The 22136-nt window shown below is 35.5% G+C and overlaps 1 protein-coding gene across 3 annotated transcripts; it reads right to left on the bottom strand.

Annotated features, from left to right (window-relative positions):
- Window positions 1-7897: 7897 nt before the first annotated feature.
- Window positions 7898-20925, bottom strand: Cdk1 (cyclin dependent kinase 1). Of its 3 annotated transcripts, none has more exons than XM_015504691.2 (8): window positions 20840-20925; window positions 18986-19047; window positions 16042-16198; window positions 14835-14958; window positions 12939-13109; window positions 11394-11557; window positions 11144-11285; window positions 7898-9104 (listed from the first exon to the last, which is right to left on the bottom strand). In XM_015504691.2, exons 2-8 carry the CDS (start codon window positions 19020-19022, stop codon window positions 9006-9008), a joined length of 894 nt encoding a protein of 297 aa, XP_015360177.1. In that variant the 5' UTR covers window positions 19023-19047; window positions 20840-20925; the 3' UTR covers window positions 7898-9005. The 3 variants fall into 3 exon arrangements, with proteins under 3 accessions (XP_015360177.1, XP_015360178.1, XP_015360179.1); XM_015504692.2 differs by having other exon boundaries at window positions 20805-20914; XM_015504693.2 differs by lacking the exon at window positions 20840-20925 and adding an exon at window positions 19487-20464.
- Window positions 20926-22136: the final 1211 nt, after the last annotated feature.

Here is a 22136-nt window from a genome sequence, read left to right as displayed (position 1 = left end):
GGAGATTATAACAATAGGAACTCAATGTGCTGCTAGAAGTCCAAATTGGTATATGAATTTAGAGACCAATTTTGAGTTGAAGATGTGTACAGCCTATAATTGGGATGCAACCAGGAAAACAAATACCATTCCCAGTATTGAAACAGAAAGGCTACAGCCCAGAGAATTGGTTATCTGAGGATTGAAAGAGCTGAAAGGTTGAGTAGATAGCAATGCAGTTTAACCCAGTAACACATTTAATCCAGGGATTAGCAACTTCAAGAAACTACTGCCACTCCCATCTAGAGACAAAAGGGTGGTGCTAGCGAAGGCCAGGAGCTCATAGGAATCTCTTGGAGGAAGCTAGAATCAGGGTGGCCTACCCAAAGGGTGCTGGAGGTGCAGAAGAAACACTATCAGCTTGAGGAGAGGCAGAAAAGCTTTTTGGCTTCTCCCTTCTCTTTCCCACTGTCCCCCTGCCTAGTGCCCCCTAATGCCCCTAAACCCAGAAGAAAACCAGGTGACAAGCCTGGGAAACAGCCTGTCTGGGTCAGGTCCCTGAAAACAAAGCAGAACAGGGAAGAGCAAGGAATGGGTCTACCAAACAGAAAAGTAAAAAGTCTTGCATATATAAAAATGGAAACATATATACTGTTCAAAAAGGCAAAACATGAGAAACAAGTATCCATCAATAGAAGAGATCAATGAGTAAAAGACCCTACACCAGTGAAAGGAAATGAACTTCAGCTACATTTATCAATTAGAACAATCTCAGAAAGCAGAGCCAAAAAAATTAGTTTCAAAATATAGAGTATAATATTATTTATATAAAGCTTTTAAAGCATTATGATGCTTTTAAAGCAAATATGATGATATGTGAAAGACTAAAAAAAACAAAAAAATTGAAAAATTATAAAAGTAAATTTTCAGTGAACAGGAATGGGATCAAGGAGAGATACATTGGGGATTTCAAATGTAATGATAATGAAGCAGGATGAGGGTGCATACTTATTTATAATATATCTAAAATATAATACATTTTAATTTTACAGAGGTGCTTGGAAGATGCTATGGGCCTAGTTACTTTAAATGATAGGAAGAGACTGCATTATCATGGTTTCGGAGAAAGGGTTTAATGCATTTGCCAGGGGCAGCCTGGCCCAAGACTTTCCCACTCCTGCTCTATTCCTCATGGCCTCAATCCAGTCAGGCACATAATCAGCCCTTGCCCCACTGCCTCTAGACACACAGGTGGGTGCCCCAGCACCAGCATTCTCCTGACTCTCTTGTAGATTGTGGGTAGAAGTTATGCTCCAGGCTTTTCTGCTTTAGTTTTCTCAGGCCACCAGTAGGTCTTGGTCTATATAAAGATGGAAACGTGCTTGGAAACAAGTTCCTGAAGGGGTCACTTTGAACACAACCTGTTAAATGTCAGCATTCTCAGAGGATAACAACAGCCCTCCAAAGATCATCATCCTGCAAATCTCCCTTCCCAACTCTAAGCCTTTTTCATTTTCTTCAGCTGAAGGATCTACGCAGGGCCAGCTTCATGAGTGTGTGATCTGTGCAATCACATAGGGACTCTGCATTTAGAAGGACCCTATGCTTAGTTTAATGCTTGACTGGGCTAGCTCAAACTTCTTTTTTAAACAAAAGTCCCCATATTTTCCTTTATGCACTGAGCACCACAAATTCTGTAGCTTATTCTGGGCTTAAGAGTCATGGGACAAATCCTTGGGGTCATTTATGTATCACATAAAGAATTCTGCCTCAGTCAAAACAGAAGCAGAATAAAATTTAAAATCTTTTAAAATCCTATTGCATTTATTCATTGCTTATAATCTGTCTTCCCTATGAGAAGATGTAAAGTCCACCAAAGTAAGAACTATTATTTTATGTAGTTTCATACTGTATCCTTTCATACTGGCACAATGTCTGGCTCATAGCAGGTGCTCAATAAATACTCATTGGATGAACAAGCATCTATAGAACTATTAAATCTGTTCCAGAATTTTTTTTTCCAATAACATTGATTACATGAAAATCATGTACCAGATTTTATGTAGAGTATAAGTTCTTGAAGAACTCACATAAATTAATATGAATTCTTCCACAGGAACAAGTATAAAGTAGGGAGATGCTTCTTCAAAAACTATAGCCATTGTATCACATTTGTGCTTTAATGATGCTCTTTATTTACTCAGGATTATTACTAACATTTTATAGCATACTTGCTCTAAAATGTACCATGAGAGTCATTTGGGCCTACTTTGTGACACTAAAAGCACATCTCAAGTTCATTCAAAAATTCCTCATTTTCAGGCACACTCTTCAATACTAACATTGTCATCCCCACTTAATAAGTATTCAGATGAGATTGCTTCAGAATATAAAAATATTTCAATTCATAATAACAGCACATGTTAAAATAATCAGAATCATCACCACAGGAACTGCAGGAGTTGATTCAGGGAAACGACATCCAGATGCACAAACAACCTGGATAAAGGACTGGAGATATTTCTTTTTACTGGCCTAACTGTCATGTGGCAATAGCTTAAACCAGTATACAGTTCAGTCGGTTTGCCGACCTTGAAATGAATTTTCAGAAACTCAAGTATTTGTTATTTCAAATTATATGCATAAAACATTGCACATAAACTGTTATTTGATGTTTGCATAATTAAATGATTATAAATGCAACCATACTATATTGTCATGTCATCTAGATGTCAATGTATCCTTAAACACACTGCCTTACAGTAAACATAAAGATAGGGTGGTAAATAAGCAATAGCTTTGTGCAGCTTAAGAAAACATTAAGGGGTATGGATTGGCAGCACAGTCAAACACAAGGAATCCTTTAAATCCATTTGCTTGACATGGCAGATAATAGAAGTGAAATATCCAACTAATACCTAATATTTAAATCCTAGACAAAACATTTCGGTGTAAATCCGGAAGTGCCTTCCTATTTACTCTGATCCAAGTCAAAGGTAGCTGGATAATTAGTTTTCTTTAAACAACATTCAGCTTTGCTGACATCTCAGTTTCCAAAAGCAGCTGTTAGCCAAATATAGTATTGTTTATTCATTCCCTGGAAGGCTGTTTTAAAAAGCACTTCTGGTAAAAATGTTGCATCATATAATTGGAGATAACAGGAAAAGTAGGAGTTGCTGTTTATATTTAAATAAACATCTGCTTAAGTCCAGTTTTCTGTTTGTGAATAATCCTTTTATTTTATGCCATTAGGCACATTGAATTATTGTTGTTTATCCCTTGCTTTGGGGCCTTGCTAGGAAGTATTCCAAATATGGTAACAAGAGATACTGCTCTTGAAAAATGTTAAGCTCTTTGCCACCACCCTCTCCCTCTTGTCACTTTTTTAATATGTATATAGTAACATATATTATATATATATATGTGTGTGTGTGTGTGTGTATATATATATATATATATGTGTGTGTGTGTGTGTGTGTGTGTATGAGATACTTCTAAGCCAGAGACCTTAGGAATATGTAATATTAACTATTGCTGTATATTTCTTGTTATATGATACATTCTCATAATTAAACTCTTGTGTAGTTTGTTGTTTAGAATGTAGTTATTTAAATATATGCACGGCATCTCAGTAAAATCCTCAACTACCCTTTGAAAGACAGGACAGGATGAAAAATGTTGCTCTTGTAGGGAATATACCCAGTACCTATCATTAGTGTGCTTGGTCCACAGTGCACTCGTGGCCTTTTCACTTCATTCTTCTAGGAACTGAGAACCCCTTTAAGGAAACTTTCTCAGATCTGATTTCTATTTTCTCTTCACTGGTTCTTTTCTGCCTAAATATTTTACCTTTAAAATATATTTCTGGACTCCATTATTGACTTTAATTTCATAATCAGAGCAGATTGAAAAACCAAATAGAAATAATTTTAAAACCTGAACCCCCCCCCCAAAAAAAAAGTGTTTTATTTCTTAGTATTGCTTAATCTGCAGCCTCATTGGGAAGATAAAGATGGAATTCAGTGATTTCCAACATACTCTTGGATTCTAAAATTTTATGACTTCACTAACTAGGAAATGAGATTTATTGCCCAAAGTGGGTGGTTGTATAGTACATGCCAAAATTCAGATAAGTGGCATGGAGGTGGGGATCTTGGGGAAGGGTATTTGCTTTTTGGGATTATCCAAGCTGCTATTGTTAGGTAGCTAGTAAGCAATAAACAGTGGAAGGGGAAGGACAATGAAGGCAGTAAAGAGAGTCCAGAGGTTTCAGGATTGGGAATAACAGGGAAACTTATCAAAACAGATAAACATCTGGAAATTGGAAATGGTGTGCCAAAACTTTTTCAGCCAGTTAATTATAACCCTTTAAGCAAACTATTGTTTTGTGATGTCACATTTGCCCCTTGTGACCAGGTCATTACCAGAGTTATGTCATACCCACCCCTTGTGACTAGGTCATCATGACCCTGAAAAGAAAATTTGCTGAGGGCTAAGCAAATAGATAATAAACTGCCTAAGGGGATATGAGAGAATAGAATAAGAACCAAGGGACCCAGCATCCTTGAAAATCCCAGACTTGGGCAGGGGTTGTGGCTCAGGGGAGGCACTGGGTTTGACCCTCAGTACCACATAAAAAATAATAATAATAAATGTTTAAAAAGTAATGGGAAGCTGGCAGCCATTCTCCTTAACATGACCCTAAAACAACCCAGACTCTTAAGGGCCTCCTCCTGGGAGCCAGCCCATTCAGTGCCTGTCCAAGATTGCTTCAGCTCCACAGGCAGATCTTCTCTGCACACTATGAACCCTTATTAGCATGGATAATTAAGAACTCCCAAAACATTGCATTTGTCACCCAATTAATGGGACTTCTGATTGATATTGACTGGTTAAAAACAGCATTTTGTGCTCATCTGGGAAACTGCAATCTTTTTTATGTTCTAAGCCATTTTCCATTAGTGCCTGTGCATGAAAAGTATTTTAAACAAGAAGCCAAAGAGCATTTCTAAAATTGTTTAGATTCTAGGAAGATTTAAGATGAAACAAATGTTCAGCTTCCCATTTGGATCCTAGAAGCAGTGAACACACTACATGAAGAATACATTCACGTTTTCTTGCACATAAATACATTTGTCATACCAGAACCATTGAGACAAATGGCTATGTTTAGTTGGGAAATGTATCTTTTCTCTGTATTATAAAGAATGTTACACTATAATCCTTGTGGTTTTTTAGTTTCAGTATTTTTTTAGTATAGGAAACATTGAAATAGCATATGCAACTTAATTTCTATAAAGCTCTTTACAAATATAAAGGACTACTCATATTCATTAGCAAATAAATTCACATACATTTTGCCTAACAGACAAGGATAGCCATGATTTTGAAATAATTTCTAAAAGGTTAAGAAAACTACCTGTAGAAAAAATGTTTTATAAATTTCTACTCCTGACTGACCCCCCCCCAAAAAAAGTGGGCACCACATATAAACAAGTATTCCTCCAAAGTTTTTAGGCCCTTTGAATGGTCAACAGACACGTAATACATTTATGTCTATCACTATAACCAAACAATATGAAAACCTGCAGTAAAAATGACTACAGACTACAAGCAATTAAAATTTTTTTTTTAAAGAAAGAAAATGAGAATATGTAATTATGAAAGGATTTATAACTACAAGATGTTTAAAACTGAGGGTTTTTACTTTGGGAAGTTGAGGCAGGCCTCAACCTCCCGAAGTTCAAGGCCAGCCTGAGCAACTTACTGAGAACCTGTCTTAAGGGGAAAACATGGGGGAGCGGGGGATGTAGCTCAGTAGCAGAGTGTTTGCCTAGCATGTAAAGTCCTGGATTCAATCCCCAGTATTACAAAATACTTTGTTTTACAAAATTATTTATCTAATTGTCCTGGTATTGACAACTCTATTGTCTGGGATTCTCGAGGGGTTTAAATGACAGAAATTCAAACTGTGGCAAGCCAAATAACTCACTTTTTTGGTTACTGGGTGGTTCAAATTTTGTGGTAGCAAGGCTAGAACCAGGGCCTTAGAATGTAATACCCCAAGAATCTCTCACTTAAGTTGGCTCCACAGCAGAGGTAGTGTCTCAGGCTCTCTAGTTTTTGTCATCAGTTTGGCAATATCGGCAAAAAGAAAATTTCATTCCTTGAAGGGTTCTATATCAAAGAAGGTCTAGATAGATCCTGTGAAATCATTTGCCCTTTGAACCAATTACTACTGCTGGATCATCACATTGACTGATCTAGTCCATGTCATCCTTATGAACAAGAAGTAGAGAGCAATTAAGAACCCCTTAGTATTATTTATAATGTTGGAGTTTCTCAAATAGGGGAAATGCTATCTAAGTTGGGTAAGAAAATTGGATAGGTTTAAAAACTGTGTCTTAATTTAGTGATCTTTACCCTTTCATCCTTAAGGCATTAGTTTCTGTTCAGAACACAGGATTCTATGGCCCTATGAAACCTCCCTTATGTTTAATGTGGCAACTAGTTATACATGAATGGCACTTAAAGCGACTTATTATAAACTAACGCTTGCTAAAGCAACTCTTTTATTTGTTCCAACAGAGCTTTTAAGTTCTCTTCAAGCACTTTTAAAATATTATTTAACTAATTAACCTAAGACTTAATTGGGCCATTTTATTAACTCAGTTTTATTTTCTCAAAATGTTTTATATGTAATGCCCACATAAATTAGTTTTTATTGTACACTATGAATTAACTTCTATGCATCATTACTGTGTATTTAAAAAAAATCACCACAGAATAAGGGTAGCACATACAGATTTTTCTCTTGAAAACAATTATCATTGTACTATGCTCAAGAATCTGAAGGTCTTACACACTGGTGACTATACATGAGATATATATAGCCATCTCCTTCTTTTAAAGAGTAGACTAAATACAGAAAGTTCAAGATTGCATGATGCCATGAATTTTTAAGATGAATATCTTAAAACTAGGCCCAAAGTTGCCAAATTCACCACCAACTGATAATTGGCTTCATCAAAATCAGCTTGGGGAACTTTTTAAAAAACAAATTCTTGGAATGCATTTCCCAGTTTTCAAAATAAAAAATGTTTAGGGTGGTACTAATGTTAGCTCCCAGGTGTTTTGACACACAACATATTTAACAACTGGCTTAACTCCATTTTTAAATTAATTGGAAACTCCATAATACATTCTAATTTAAGAACATGCATGAGATATAGATCTAATATAGTTGCTTTTCACCAAATCAGTGAAACTGACATAGTTTACATAGAACTATATGAGAATTTGGAGCAGGATCAAAAGTAGGTCAATCATTATGGCAATGAATGTTTTACCATCTATTTCATTTTCCTGGTCCAGAAGGCAGTTCTGAATTGATGGACTGTTGACTTTTCAATTAAGACTCCATGGAGTAAAAGTAGTAGAATTCCAAGCTGCTTCTACCACATCCATAAGGCCTCAAACATGTTTATCATGTCTATATATACTGAAACAAAAGTACACAGAAAAAACACTGATAGTTTCTATTCCACATTGAGGTGGGAGGGAGGTTTGTGGTTAATGCTGGTTCTGAATCACCAAAGGGTTGTGATCATAATTGGAAAACTGATCTAGTTCATGTCTTAAGTACTTCAGAGGTAAAGAACAAGACTATAGACATGCCACTGTACCATCATACCTTTTGTGTGAGTTTTCATTTACCAAATTCCTACCATAAAAATTATTAACTCTCTGTAATTAGACCCCAAATGACTTCCACCTGCAGGCTTTATGTTCTTTTACAGCACACTGGCTTCCACTGAACCCCTAGAACAAAGTAACCAAACTGCAAATCTCATAGGTCTCAATGCCAAAGGTGATCAACACTTTCTCCTAGAACATGAAATTTCTAAAGAAACATAGATACTCATCAAATATTTAATGAACTGGGTTGGGTGCAAGGACCAAAAATATAAGAATGCAGATTCTAGCCATATAACAAGGAGAAAAGATAGGAAATGTGGTTGAGAAAATAAATGTACACTAAGAGTAAGAAACCTTTTTATAGACATTTCCTTGACTATAGCAAATAATTAAAATTAGGCTACTTATAGGATAAGAATGATAATAAGCAGCATTATGAAACAATTTAATTACCAGAGTCATTGGTTTCAACTGAATACTCACACATTAGAACCTGTTTAGAAGGCTGCTAATAAAGATCACTATTGAAATTTGTAAGTTAAGTCAGACTTGAAAGGCAAGATAAGTGATTCCTCTTCATACAGTTATTAGCTCTGACGAAGGCATAAGAATTCACTTAGAAAAATTGCTTTCATAACATACCTAAAAATAGGATAGTTCATAAATTTTCAAGACTGTTCTTCCCTGCTGTGGATAGCCCTTGATCTCTGACTGTAAAACTTAGCAAACTTTGGCATGTTCTAATGTTAGTTTTATAAGTTACTGAAAACCCCTATAAATTTAGCCTCATTTCTTAGATCTGTATAGTGTTCTCATTCAGAATGCTTAAACATTGAAGTCACAAAATGAAATACCAATATAGAAATATTCATCTTTAGACAGGTTGTATAGTTACCACATGGCAAGAAACTGACCAAAAAAAAAAAAAAAAAGTAAACATTCAGGATAAAAATACTGCAGAGCATTATGGAATTTGAACTTAGCACTTTCCTAAATTTTAGTAGTTCCAACTATAGGAAAATATAGCTGCTATGAGGATTGAGATGATTTAAGCTAACTCAAATATTCCCCAATTTTTAAAATCCATAGATTTTTATAGTTTTATTATAGTAACAAACAGTTGTCACAGTGAGATCTACACACATGTACAGAATTATTACATTTAAACTCATATAGAACAATATTTACATTTTAAGTTATACTTTTGAAAGTAGAACATGAAGTACAGCTGAAGTTTTACAGTAAGAAGAAAAATATACAAGACAAAAAGAGAGTCAACAGTACAACTATCCATCCTCCATATAACATGGACACTTTTTGTCAGAAAGCTACATCTTCTTAATCTGATTGTCCAAATCATCAAAATATGGATGATTCAGTGCCATTTTGCCAGAAATTCGTTTGGCAGGATCATAGACTAACATTTTCTGTAGGGGAGGAAAAAAAAATTAAGAAAGTAAATCATTTTTTAAAAATCTCCATAAAACCTTAGCTTTTTTTTTTTAACCAATAAACCATATGCAAATAAGGTTAATGAAAATCTACTAAATTCACATTTTCATTACTTTAACATCAAGCTACATAAATGTCTCATTCCTCCATATTTTACCCTCTAGCTCTAGAATAACCTACTCCTTAAATTACAGATCTCAACCTTTTTAACTTGTAAATTATAGTTCAGACACAGAGATATCTTTAAAACCAAGACATAAATTCAGGAAAGATATCTGGTTAATTATATTTACTTCGAGAATTAAATAGCCGTCTGAGTAATTTATAACATTCTTAAAATGTTGGCAATTAACTATAGTGGTTTTTGATGCAGCTTCCAATAAATTCCCAATTTAAAAACGAAAACAAACAGAAAACCCCATAGCACAATGTGTTATAAACAGCTAAATATGAATCATTAAATTAATTATGATCAGGCAATCTAGTATACAAATTATTTTACACATTACCTGGAAAAGTTTAGTATTGATCTTAAATTCTATCTTAAAAGAAATATTAACCTCAAAGAAAGCCAATGAACAAGCAGACTAGATATTATATATTATATTATACATACATATATATATATGTATATAACTAGTTACCATTAGAACTCTTTTATGTATCTAACACTATATGAAGGGCTTTGGATATAGCATGTCCATTAATCCTTAACAACAAAAGTAATTCGGACCCTTGAGACTCAAAGAGTCTAGAAACTTGCCCAAATTCATAGAGCTAAGAAGCAATAAAGCTAGAATTTGAATCCTAGTTTAATTTATGATCAACTGGGGGAAATTTTTATCCCTCAGGGGAATTTTGGCAACATTGGAGACATTTTTTGATTGTCATGATGGGCGTATTTGTGTTCCCATCTAGAAGGTAGAGGACGGTGATGTTAAACCTACTACAATGAATGGAACAGTTTCAGTAATGAAGAATTATCTATTTAAGTTGTCAATTATGGCTACATCATAGAATCTTACTTAGGGCTTCTCTCCACAACTGGGAAATCTGAGCTTAAATTTTGTGGCATGATTTATATATTACGAAGGGAGCTCAAAGATCATCCTAAAAGATCTATTTCATTACAAAGCAATGTTTTTCTTTGTTTAAACTTGCCAGACTATTTATTTATTGGCACCATATTACCTGGGATTTGTAAAATTGGTTCATTCTAAAAATTCAAAACTTAAATATTATTCTAAGACAGGCTTCTGGAAGCAGGCCTTTTAAATAATTTTTGTCTTGTTTTAAAAGAAAACAGTTGTTAACTGGGAATAGAAATATAATAGAGGGGAAAGATTAAGAACTACATTAATCCTTCTAACCTTTCTGATGAAGAAAACCAGGCACAAAGTAAAAACTGGAGTTACGGTTATAAACAACTTTAATGACTAAAAATATCAAGCAGTAAGGAAAGCACTAATGTCTAGGATGAACAAAAAAAAATGGAACTTAGTAGTAAATACTGAGACAAAAAAGTTGGAAAGGAACACTACAACTCACCAACTTAAAAAACTTTACAACTTTAATTAGGGCTGGGGTGTGTTCAGTGGTTGAGTGCTTGCCTAGTATGCATGAACAACAACCTATCAGATTAAAAACAAAAGAACTTTCATGCTAACTAATTCTCTTCTCTAGTGTTTCTTTTTTTTTTTAATATTTATTTTTTAGTTTTCGGCGGACACAACATCTTTGTTTGTATGTGGTGCTGAGGATAGAATCTGGGCTGCAGGCATGCCAGGCGAGCGCGCTACCGCTTGAGCCATATCCCCAGCCCACTCTCTATAGTGTTTCTTGATAGCTAAAATGGTTCTAGTAATATAACAGACAACTAACTCAACAGATTTTGGTTTTCTTCCTATTTCCCAGGTAAAAGAAATGTTACTGAATATACCCAGTCATCAATGTTAAAGTCAGTATAATTATATATTACACTATATCACTGAAAGCATACAGAGAGCTTTCTCACCGAGAGCAAATCCAAGCCATTTTCATCCAAGTTTTTGACATGGGATGCCAGGCTTCCTGGTTTCCACTTGGGAAATGTATTCTTATAATCCTGTAAAGATTCCACTTCTGGCCACACTTCATTGTTGGGAGTGCCCAAAGCTCTAAAAAAATCATAGCAAAATAGGAAACTGTCATTTAAGGCAAAAATACTATCTTGTTATATACATATTTATTACTTAAAAAAATTAACAGCTTAGTTATAAAAATACCTGAAAATCCTGAAGAGTTGATCAATTTCTGAATCTCCATGAAAAAGTGGTTTCTTAGTTGCCAATTCTGCAAATATGGTGCCTATACTCCAAATGTCAACTGGAGTGGAGTAACGAGCTGACCCCAGCAATACTTCAGGAGATCTATACCAGAGTGTTACTACCTGTTACAAAGCAAAAAATATACAGAATAAATGTGGTATATTAAACTACCTAAATTTCCTTTAGAATGTTGTAAAATTGCAACTAATAACACTGTTTGTCAATTAACTATACACAGAATATTAAAATTAAGCTAAATATTTCATTCAAGTTCTCTTTGGGGAAAAAAATAAAAAATACTAAATCTTTTTTTGCTTTTCAAGTCATTAAACAGTTATATAGGGCTGGGGTTGTGGCTCAGTGGTAGAGTGCTCACTGAGCATGTGTGAGGCCCTGGGTTCTATCTTCAGCACCACATAAAGATAAATAAAAGTATTATGTCAATCTACAATTAAAAATTATTAAAATTTTTTTTTTTTTAAAAAAGTTATATAGCTGGGCACAGTGGCACATGCCAGTAATCCCAGCAGCTTGGGAAGCTGAGGCAGGAGGATCATCAGTTCAAAGACCTGTCTCTAAATATTTTTAAAAATGGCTAGTGATGTGGCTCAGTGGTTGAACGCCCCTGAATTCAATCCCCAGTAACAAAAAGCAAAACAAAACAAACAACAAAAAACCCCAGTGATATAGGTTATCAAAAAACAAAACAAAAAACCCTATTGCTATAGATTTGGAGGTGATATTCTTTAAAATGAAGATTCTGCTTGCATGCTAAAACAGTATACAAATAAGAAACATAAATAAACCATGTTAGTTTATTCATGATCTAGAACTAATTAATCATTTTAGTATATTTATCAGAATGATAGAAATATCAACTCTAACTTAGAACAAAGCTAATGAGCTCAAACAGCATTTATTTAAGCCAAAGAGAACCAAATAATTTATTTATGCAGTCATGGAAAAAATAATAAAAAGGAATAAGAAGAAGCCAAAACATCTATTCAGAAAGTTAGTATCTGCAGTCAGTCTTCAGGTGAAACTGTATACAACTCCAAAAAGACACAGGTTTTCAACAGTCCTTTACTATACAATCCAACATTTGCTTTCCCTCCAGAAACACCAAATGAAATGCCAACCCTTCAACACAACACTGGCAACATGACAAGGAGGCTGGGGTGTAGCTTAGTGAAGAGAACTTGCCTAGCATGAGAAAAGCCATGGTTTGACCTCCAGCACTACACATACACACAAACACACACACAAAAAAAAAAACCCATGATTTTTATACACACACACATATATAAAAGCTTCTAAATGAATTATGTATCAGAAACAGTACCCCTTAAACAACGAAATCTTTTGATCAATCTTGTTGTGTATCAGGAAGCATCCAATTAGGAGACAGAAACCAGTGACTTGGGGAAAAGTTTAATATAAAGAATTAAACTATAACTGGACCAGAATAATGAGATTAATAAGAAATAATGAAAACTCACTTACCTCATGTGTATATACCCTAATAGGTATCCCAAAAGCTCTGGCAAGGCCAAAATCAGCTAGTTTAATTGTTCCTTTGTCATCAATCAATAGATTTTGAGGTTTTAAGTCTCTGTGAAGAACTCTTCTAGAGTGACAAAACACAATCCCCTGAAGGATTTGGTACAAATAACTCTAGAAAAGGAAATATAAGTTAGAAACGTAATCTTACAAAATACAATTTTCTAAGTATTATTAACCAATTTGTTTTAATGATATAAGAAATAATGACGTAGTGAAGTGATTTACCAAAAAAGCCTTCAGGTCTTTTGAGACTAACAAGCATTTGTGTGCTGGAAGTCCATTTATATGTCTATCTTATTGATAGACATTCACCTATGGGCACATTTATAGTCAGATGATATCCATATGAACTCATTTAGTCCTATTTTACTAATTTTGGGACCTCTTATCCTTCAAGTCACAAGTTCTTTTTGAGTTTCTTGATCTTCCTTCTATGCACTTACATCAACACTGTTTCTCTGTTGAATAAGGTTGTTCTTTTCATTTCTATCTTTCATCTTTACACCTATATTTCCTCTTTGAAACCAATAGCCACAGATTCAAAAAAATGGCAAAGAGGGTATTATGATTATGTATTTAAATGGACACAATCACAAAATTGCTATTTAGTAGTTCAGAAGTGTTTTATATGATATTAACCAAGAACAATGTAATTAACATTTGAAGCAACATGGGTATTACAGAAATATATAGTACTCATATAAAACAATGACTTAATTTTGAAATTGGAAAATACATAAAACCAATAAGAAAACTGGCTAGCTATTTAGGAAGCTGGGTGTATGTACCCTAGTTCTTAAACCAAAATAAATATTTGATCCATGTAGAATTTAAAGCAAAGAAGTGGGAAGGGGCTAAGAGACAGACTTACTGAAACTACTAGAAAGATTGTCATTTATTATTCTGAATAAGCTATTTATAAATGACTCTAAGCTATTTATAATTGATTATCAACTAAACATGAATGTTTCAGAGTAAATTGCTACGAATTTTTAAAGGGCAATTGGCAATATCTACCAAGATCTTAAATGTAAACAAACCATCTTCAACTTAGTTCCAGTTCTAAGAATTTATCCTATAAGGTGAAACACAAAGATAAATATATAAGAATATTTACTGCAATATTGCTCATAAGAGTAACAATCACCAAAATGGAAAATAACTGTCCACCAATACGAAATTGGTTTAAATAAGCATAGCAAAAATATAAACAGACACAAATAGATATACACATCTAATAACTTTTCACACCCCAAATAATGTATATTAATAATGTATATATAAATGATTCCTTTTGTGTAAGAGCTACATGTTCATACACATACAGAGTGGACATAAATGTGTAAGATTACAATTAAAACTAACAATTACTGCCTCTAAGGAGCAGTTTGCTAAAGTTGGTATAAGGCACTTTTACTTTACATATAACAAATGTCTACAATACATTAATCAAATGTTTTAAACCAGAATAAAATAGAATCATCTGCCACTACCACACTGCTCCAGGCTTTTTTTTTTTTTCTATATTATCTGTCAGCTAAGGAAAAACCAGAATGCCTTAGTTTTCAACAATAGAACACAGAGAATATCAGTTTTATGTTAGGCTCAGACACCATTTTTCACTAACTAGAAGCATTATCTGGCAACTAAACAGACAAATGTTAATCTATCTAATAATCTTTATAGGAGGAAATAAATAAAATATGAAATATTTTTTCTTTCTCATTCTATTTTCTAACACTTTTTCCAATCATAGTCTGACAAAACCCATGATTTCTACATAGATTCTTTACCTTTACAGTATATAAATATTAATAAAATTAGTAAGCTTCTTACCTTAACAAGTGAAGAATCCATGAACTGACCAGGAGGGATAGAATCCAGGTATTTCTTGAGATCCATGGAAAGGAATTCAAAGATGAGATATAACCTGGAATCCTGCATGAGCACATCTTGAAGGCTGAGAATAAAAACGTGAAAAAAAAAAAAAAAAAAAAAAGCGCAAACCTGTTTCACAAAAATAGTTGAGTAAATTTCATAGTGATTATTATAAAAAGTGGGCTTAGAGGAGATGGCAACTCCCCTATTTTCTGTAAAGAACCTCAGTGCAAAGCTAGAATTTGAGAAAGGGCAATTTAAAATTAGGAGATACTAATTTAAAAGGGCAATTTAAAATTAGGAGATACTAATTTATAAATAACCTATATTCCAAAAGAACATGTATTATCTAGGATGGCTGCTCATTGCTCAGAGCTTGTCTTTCCATTTAAGTAAGTAGAAATAAACTTAAGGAAAACCTAACCTTAATAGCTGCTCCCTATCTCCAGCCCAAGCAAAATACAATTAGGTTCTAAGCTGAACCATAGGAGGACCATTCCTGAAAACACCCTAACACTTTTTCCAATCACAGTCAGACAAAGCTTATATAATCTTTTCCCCCCTCCTGTTTCATCTGACCTAGGTACCTGGTTTTAGGACAGAGGATAATGAGAGACCAGAGCCCCCAGAGTGGGAGCACTGACAAAGCTCCATGAAAAGGGCTCCTTTTCTCCTATGGCCAGCTTTGTCATGCTTTTCCAGCCCCCAATACTAATTCTCATCACAAAGCTCTTAAGCCTATTTCTGTTTTTTGTTTTTTTTTTTTTTTGGGGGGGGGGGTGGACTGGGGATTGAACTCAGGGGCACTCAACCACTGAGCCACATCCCCAGCCCTATTTTTACTTTATTTAGAGACAGGATCTCACTGAGTTGCTTAGCACCTCCCTGTTGCTGAGCCTGGCTCTGAACTCTCGATCCTCCTATCTCAGCCTCCCAAGCAGCTGGGATTACAGGTGAGCCAGGCCCCTGCTCCATTTCTGTTTTAAGTTTTTTTTTTTTTTTTTTTTAACCCATGCCCAGCATGCACAATCAACAAAAAGAGTAGGACTTTATTCCACTGAGCAAAGTCAGACCAGAGACTAAGCAAATTTAAAAGGTTCCACACTGAAATTCACATTTGAAATAGTATGGGTAAAATAGTTTAAATCCAGATATTATACCATACCTGACTATATTTGGATGACGAAGTTCTTTTAATAGAGAAATTTCCCGAATTGCAGTACTAGGAACCCCTTCCTCTTCACTTTCTAGTCTGATTTTCTTCATGGCTACCACTTGACCTGTAGTTTTGTGTCTACCCTTATATACAACTCCATAAGTACCTGAAATAGACAAAGTAAATATCTGCTATGCAACACCCCACAAACTAAAAGTTCTTGCACATGATAGGCAAGTGCTCTGCCACTAAGATATGTCCCCAGCCTAAAACATTTTTTAAATAACTGAATTCCTTAAGTCGTCACCAGATAGAAATGTCTTTGTGGCCAGATGGGAGGTTGTTTTACCCTCATTGCTTTCTAAAGGAAAGTGAGGGTAATTACAACCTATCACGTTTATGGTTTAGAAATAAAATTCAAGTAGACATCACAAGTTTTCCATAAATTTAAACTACCATTAATGTTGCAACACATGCAACAGAAGAAATGGATTGTTCACAAACTGAAATTTACCTCCTGCCACATATCCTACATGACTGAAAAAAAAAAAATTAGGCATAAAACAGTTTTAAAAATTGGGGCTCAGGAAATAGTATTAACAGGAGTTGTAGACAATGATTGGATTTGTTGTTACATATTCATACGTACATACAATAATATAATGCACCAATAAAAAAAGGGGTGGGGAGGAGGCAATGGTCCTTATCCAGAAAAGAGACAAAAAGACCATTTGTTTTTACTAAGTCTTTATTAGACCTAATAAAGCTCATACCATCTGCTATGCACTAGGAAAATCTCATACCATTTGAAGTTAACAAAAAACACTAATTCTCATTATGTGGGCGTCAGATAATGAACAACAATGTCAATAAAAAGAATAGTAGAGTGGGAGGGAAGGTGGACACAGGGAATAGAAATGGCAATAAAGGCTAGCTAGCTAAAGTTCATACACATGCTGCACTTAATTCCCTAGATAAGTGCTTTAAAAAAACAGGCTGGAGTTTCAGGGCAGTGTTGAACCCCTTGATATGTATAAATTTTGTTGAAGAGTTTTTGCTTTCCATGACATCGTTGTAACTTAAAAAATGATTAGAAGTAATCCTGTAATCCTAGCTACTTAGTATGCTGAGACAAGAGGATCACAAGTTCCAGGCCAACCAGGGCAATTTAGGAGACCCTGCCTCAAAATAATATTTTATAAAAGTTGGGTTATAGCTCAGTAGTAGAGAGCTTTGCCTAGTATGCAATAAGGTCCTGAAGTCAATCACCCAGTTTTTTCCTTTTTTGATACTAGGGAATGAACCTAGGAACACTTTACCACTGAGCTACAACCCCAGTTTTTTATTTTTTTGTTCAGATACAAAGAACTTGTGATTCTCCTCCCTCAGTCTCCCAAATCAGTGGCATTATAGGTATGACCTACCACACCTGGAGAAAAAAAATTTTTTAAAGTGATTAAAATTCATTTTCCTATGGACATTTCTCTAAAAGTAGCAACATTTCAAAAAAGCCTAGGAGATCGGTTTAAGACTAACAGAAGACTTGTCCCAGAAAATCAAGGAAAAATAAAGTAGAACATGATCAAGTTATGGAAGCCTTGAATTGTAAGCAGTAAACCTCCATTTGACAAATATTTAGAGGTCATTATTAAATTCTAGCTAGGTGTCTACCATCATAAATATATTTATTCTCTATGACATTATCTTAAGACAGGAAAGAGTTCAAAGAGTAGAATGACAAATTCAGAAGAAACTGGATAACAACTTTGTATTATTTGCAATGAGTAGTTTGGATATATTTTAAAATTAGGTTGTCCAAAGTGAAAAAAGACCTCAATGTCAAGAGGGATAAAATGCAGGCAGACATGTTCTAGATTACAGAGACTAAGACATTAACTGCCTTAGATCTTAACCCATGGATCTTTGGAAAATACCGAAAAAGTGTTTAGGGGTAAGCACATCTCTACAGCTTACTGCAAATGCATCAAAAAGAAAGACAAAAATGCAAAGATAATAAAGTATGACAAAACACATCTTGGTAAAGATGTTACAGATTTGTCATACAAATCTTTCAACTTATAAGTTCGAAATTGTTCCAAATTAAAGCTTTCTAAAAATCAGGCTGGGGGGCGGGGCAGGAGGGTGGGGGAAGCTCTCCTAAGTATTGAATCTGACTTCATGCATGTTAGGAAAGTGCTCCACTAACCAGCTACACCCCTAGCCTTTTATTTTTGAAACAGGTTCTTGCTAAATTGCCCCAAGTTGGCCTCAAACTTTTGATCCTCCTTCCTCAGACTCTGAAGTAGCTGGGATTACAGGCATGTGCCACCACACCCAGCAGCTTAAAAATCAATACTAGCTTAAAATTGAACACTAGACTTAAACAAGGTTCCTGGCAGAAACGAAGGAAAATTCTGTATAGAGGACACCATTTAGGTTTCATATTATTTCCACAAGTTAATTTTTCAAAAACAATATGCAGCACACAATATCCAGCCAGGCAGCAAAATGAGAAGATTATACAAGCCAGAGCAATTAAAAAGAATATTAAGGATGTAAAGGGAATGAATGATTATATACAAAATTACTGGTTTTTAGAATAACTGCCAAGAGGCTAAAAATATATCACAAAATTATATACTACTAATATACTAATCTCTGCTGCAGACACCAAAGCATATGGAATAAGTTATTAAGTATTTTCAAAACACAAGCATTGTAAGTATTTGGTGTCAGAAGCATAAAAGACTATGAGGGAGATCACCAGGAAATCATATTAAATTCTCTTGAAATGTAAACATTAAGTTGTTCTGTTAAAAAAAAAAAATTAATGCACATTAGTGCTACCAGGTACCTTAATGGTTGTATTTTAATAAATTTACATGTTTGTACTTTACAGAAGTAGCATTGTTGAAGTACTTTTTAAAGCTCTTATGTTATTAAAATCACTCACCTTCCCCAATTTTCTCTATTTTGGTGTAGTCTTCCATTGTTACACAATAGGTATGACAGATCCTAAAATGAGGAGAAACAACTAATTTGATTATATGCCACTAACTAGGTCCTAATGAGATCCTATATGAAAGCATTTTCTACAGTGCCTTCTCCAGTATATAAAGTATCCCATAGATATTATATTACTATTAAAGTAGTTACAAGAGTAGAGAATCCTGCAATAAGACTTTCCAACCCTTCTTAGCTCCTAAAAAAACACTGCATTTGTATATTCTATGCAGTACTTAGCTTGTTCAAAACAAATTAACCCTCAAATTCAGGCATCAACTTATTTATTCCAAATAGTTCAACAATGTTATTTGAATTTGTATGCTTTTTTTTTAAGATGATTCAAAAGATACTATGTTTTAAAGACATGAGAAGGGAACCAAACTGGTCAGGTTTTTAACCATTAGAAATAAGATTTTGTTTAAAAACTGCAAAAAATGTAAATGTTTACAGTTGTTCCAGCGACAGTTTTAATCTTCTCCTTTGTTTTTAACAGCCACACAAACACATTCAAGATTGTGAAGAGCAGCACCCTAAAAGAAAATGAAAAGTGCAATTCCACAGATAATAAAGCTGACAACCTGACATTCAAAACTACTTCAGCTGGTAAGTTTGCCAACGAAACTTCAAAAGCCCAAAATATAGTCACCTTGATAAATGATCCCTAAGAATTTAGATTGCTCACATTATCTTCAAAAAGAAAATTCAATCCAGAAAGTAGAGATAAATCTTAAAATGAGCCCTGTGAGAGGTATTACACCAGCTGCCCTGGGGGTTTGACTTCAGGCACTGGTCACATATGCTAACTTCCCGAAATGCCAATGGACAATTAACATTTCTTTCAACCAGATTTGATACACCTTAACTGCAATAAAATTGTTGAGCTCGGCTTTTTAACAGAGAGCTAAAAATTAACTAAATTTCAAAGCTGAGCTCAGTTCCCTCCCACCGTTTTCTGGTTCTAACAATTTAAAATAAAGCATGCTACTTAATGCTTTACTAGCTGCAGGAGGTGAAATCTCAATGTTGGCATCTCCCTATCCAGAGACCTCCAGGTCTTTATGGGCCTGCAAGAAGTGCACACCAGTAACTTTTGTATTAGATTCTTTAAAAAACAAAAAAGTCAAGGATATGAGAACCCAAGTGTTTCTGTCTTTTAGTATTTCTTAGCCTTTCTGCCAATTCCATAGTATATAACGACCAACTATAATAAAGGAAAAACCCCAGTTCCTTCTGTCTTGGAGACTGGCTAAGCATTCTTAAAATATCCCTGTGGGCAAGGGTTACCGGCACAGGAACCCGAGAAGGCCCACAAATTCACGGATCGATTTCTCCAACAGCCCAAGTTTAAGGGACTCGCGTGGTCACCTGGCCAGGTGCGGTCAGTCTTGCCTTCCACCGCCGGAACGGGAAGGGGGAGCCCACGGGCCTAGGGCCGAGCCTGGCACCCGAAGCTCACTGCGGTCAAGCCAATGCAAGGATTTTGCTTCAACCGCGACCACAAAGCCTCCTCGGGCAAGTCAGCGGCCTCCTCCCGAGCACAGCTAACCCGGGCCCCAAACCGAAATTCAGGGCAGCCAAGAGCCTCCCTCAAACGCCAGGCCCGAGCCCCTGAGAAGGCCCTGCCACCCTCAGAGGACGGTCCTGGCCCTCACACAGTCCCTGCAGCCCAGCCCAACTCCGAGCGATCACCCCGCTTCTCAACTCGCCCTCGGAGGTGCCCTGCCAGGCGGCGCCCAAAGGCATGACCCTGACCCCGGCAACTCTACCCGGCTTATGTTCCGGCGGCCGCGGCGGCAGCTACCTGGTCTGCGACTCCACACTCAACTTCTAAGTGCCAGCTTTGAAGCCAAGTGCGAGCAGTTTCAAACTCACCGCGCTAAAGGGGATTGGATCCGCCAATCAGGTTACCCGTAGACTTTCAAAGGAACCAATCAGAGCCCAGCTACACTTGGGCTGGACTTCCCGGGAGGCTAGAGCGCGAAAGAAAGAGGAAACGGCGGCTGGGAGAAAGGAGGAGGGCGGGCGCCAACTGAATCTTTCATTCCAGTAGAGAATCGTCCTATTGTTTCTAGTCACAGGGAATCTACGATTCTTTGTTTTCATTTTTAATTTTTTTCCTCCCAGTACTGGTACAATTAAAATTTATTGCACTCAAATATCTCATGACAAAAGTGCTATTGTATTTACATAGAGATCCCATTACTTTCCCTCCTAATACTTAAGGTTAGTGTATAACTGTGCTTCTTCTTTTTTTAACTTTTTTTGTTTTTGTAGTTGTAGATGGACAGAATTCCTTTATTTTATTTGTTTATTTTTATGTGGTGTTGAGGATCGAACCCAGTGCCTCACACATGCTCGGCAAGCGCTCTGCCACTGTGCGACAGCCCCAGCCCTAATTGTGCTTTTTAAAATGACCAAAGAAGCATATTTCAGGTATCATTACGAATAAGATAATGAAAAAGGCCTGGCGAGGTGGCGCATGCATGCCTGTAATCCCAGCAACTGGGGAGGCTGAGGTAGGAGGATCCCAAGTTCAAAGCCAGCCTCAGCAACAGGGAGGCCCTAAGTAACCCAGTGAGACCCTGTCTCTAAACAAAATGCAAAATAGGGCTGGGAATGTGACTCAGTGGTTGAGTGTCCCCAAGTTCAATCCCCACTACTCCACAACCCCAAAAAAGATAATGGAAAAGGAGATAATGGAAAACTGAGAGACATACTCAAAAGTATAAAGAAAAATTCCCAGTTGCATTTATGTACAATTCTGTGTAATATATAACTGTCCTTTGTTTTTACCTTATTTATTTAAAATTTTTATTATAAAATTTTGAATATTTTAAATTTTTAAATATTTTCACATTAGAATTTTAAAGATTCCTTAAAACACAAAAATCCACAATTTTATGAAAAAGAGATCTAAATTATTTTGTAAGTAATCCGGTGTCAAAAGCTCTCTCTTCATTGCCCCTCCACCATGTTGTTGAGAGATTTCTTTGCCCTTTTTATTTTTTATCTTGAGATAAAATCATGCTAAATTGTTGAGGCTGGCCTCTAACTTGTGATCCTCCTGCCTCAACCTCACAGAGTAGCTGGGATTATAA

Source organism: Marmota marmota, unplaced genomic scaffold (assembly GCF_001458135.2).
Source record: "Marmota marmota marmota unplaced genomic scaffold, marMar, whole genome shotgun sequence".
In the NCBI taxonomy this organism is placed as follows: Eukaryota; Metazoa; Chordata; class Mammalia; order Rodentia; family Sciuridae; genus Marmota; species Marmota marmota.
This window is presented reverse-complemented; position numbering and strand designations above follow the sequence as displayed.

Bases quoted from the DNA above. Each gene is read 5' to 3' on its own strand.
- Cdk1 (XM_015504691.2), bottom strand. From the start codon at position 19,022: ATGGAAGACTACACCAAAATAGAGAAAATTGGGGAAG. The intron at 14,959-16,041 runs GTATGGTATAAT...TTTTATTCTCAG, and splicing joins CGTCATCCAAATATAGTCAG to CCTTCAAGATGTGCTCATGC. The intron at 11,286-11,393 runs GTATTTTTATAA...TGATTTTTTTAG, and splicing joins CAACTCTTCAGGATTTTCAG to AGCTTTGGGCACTCCCAACA.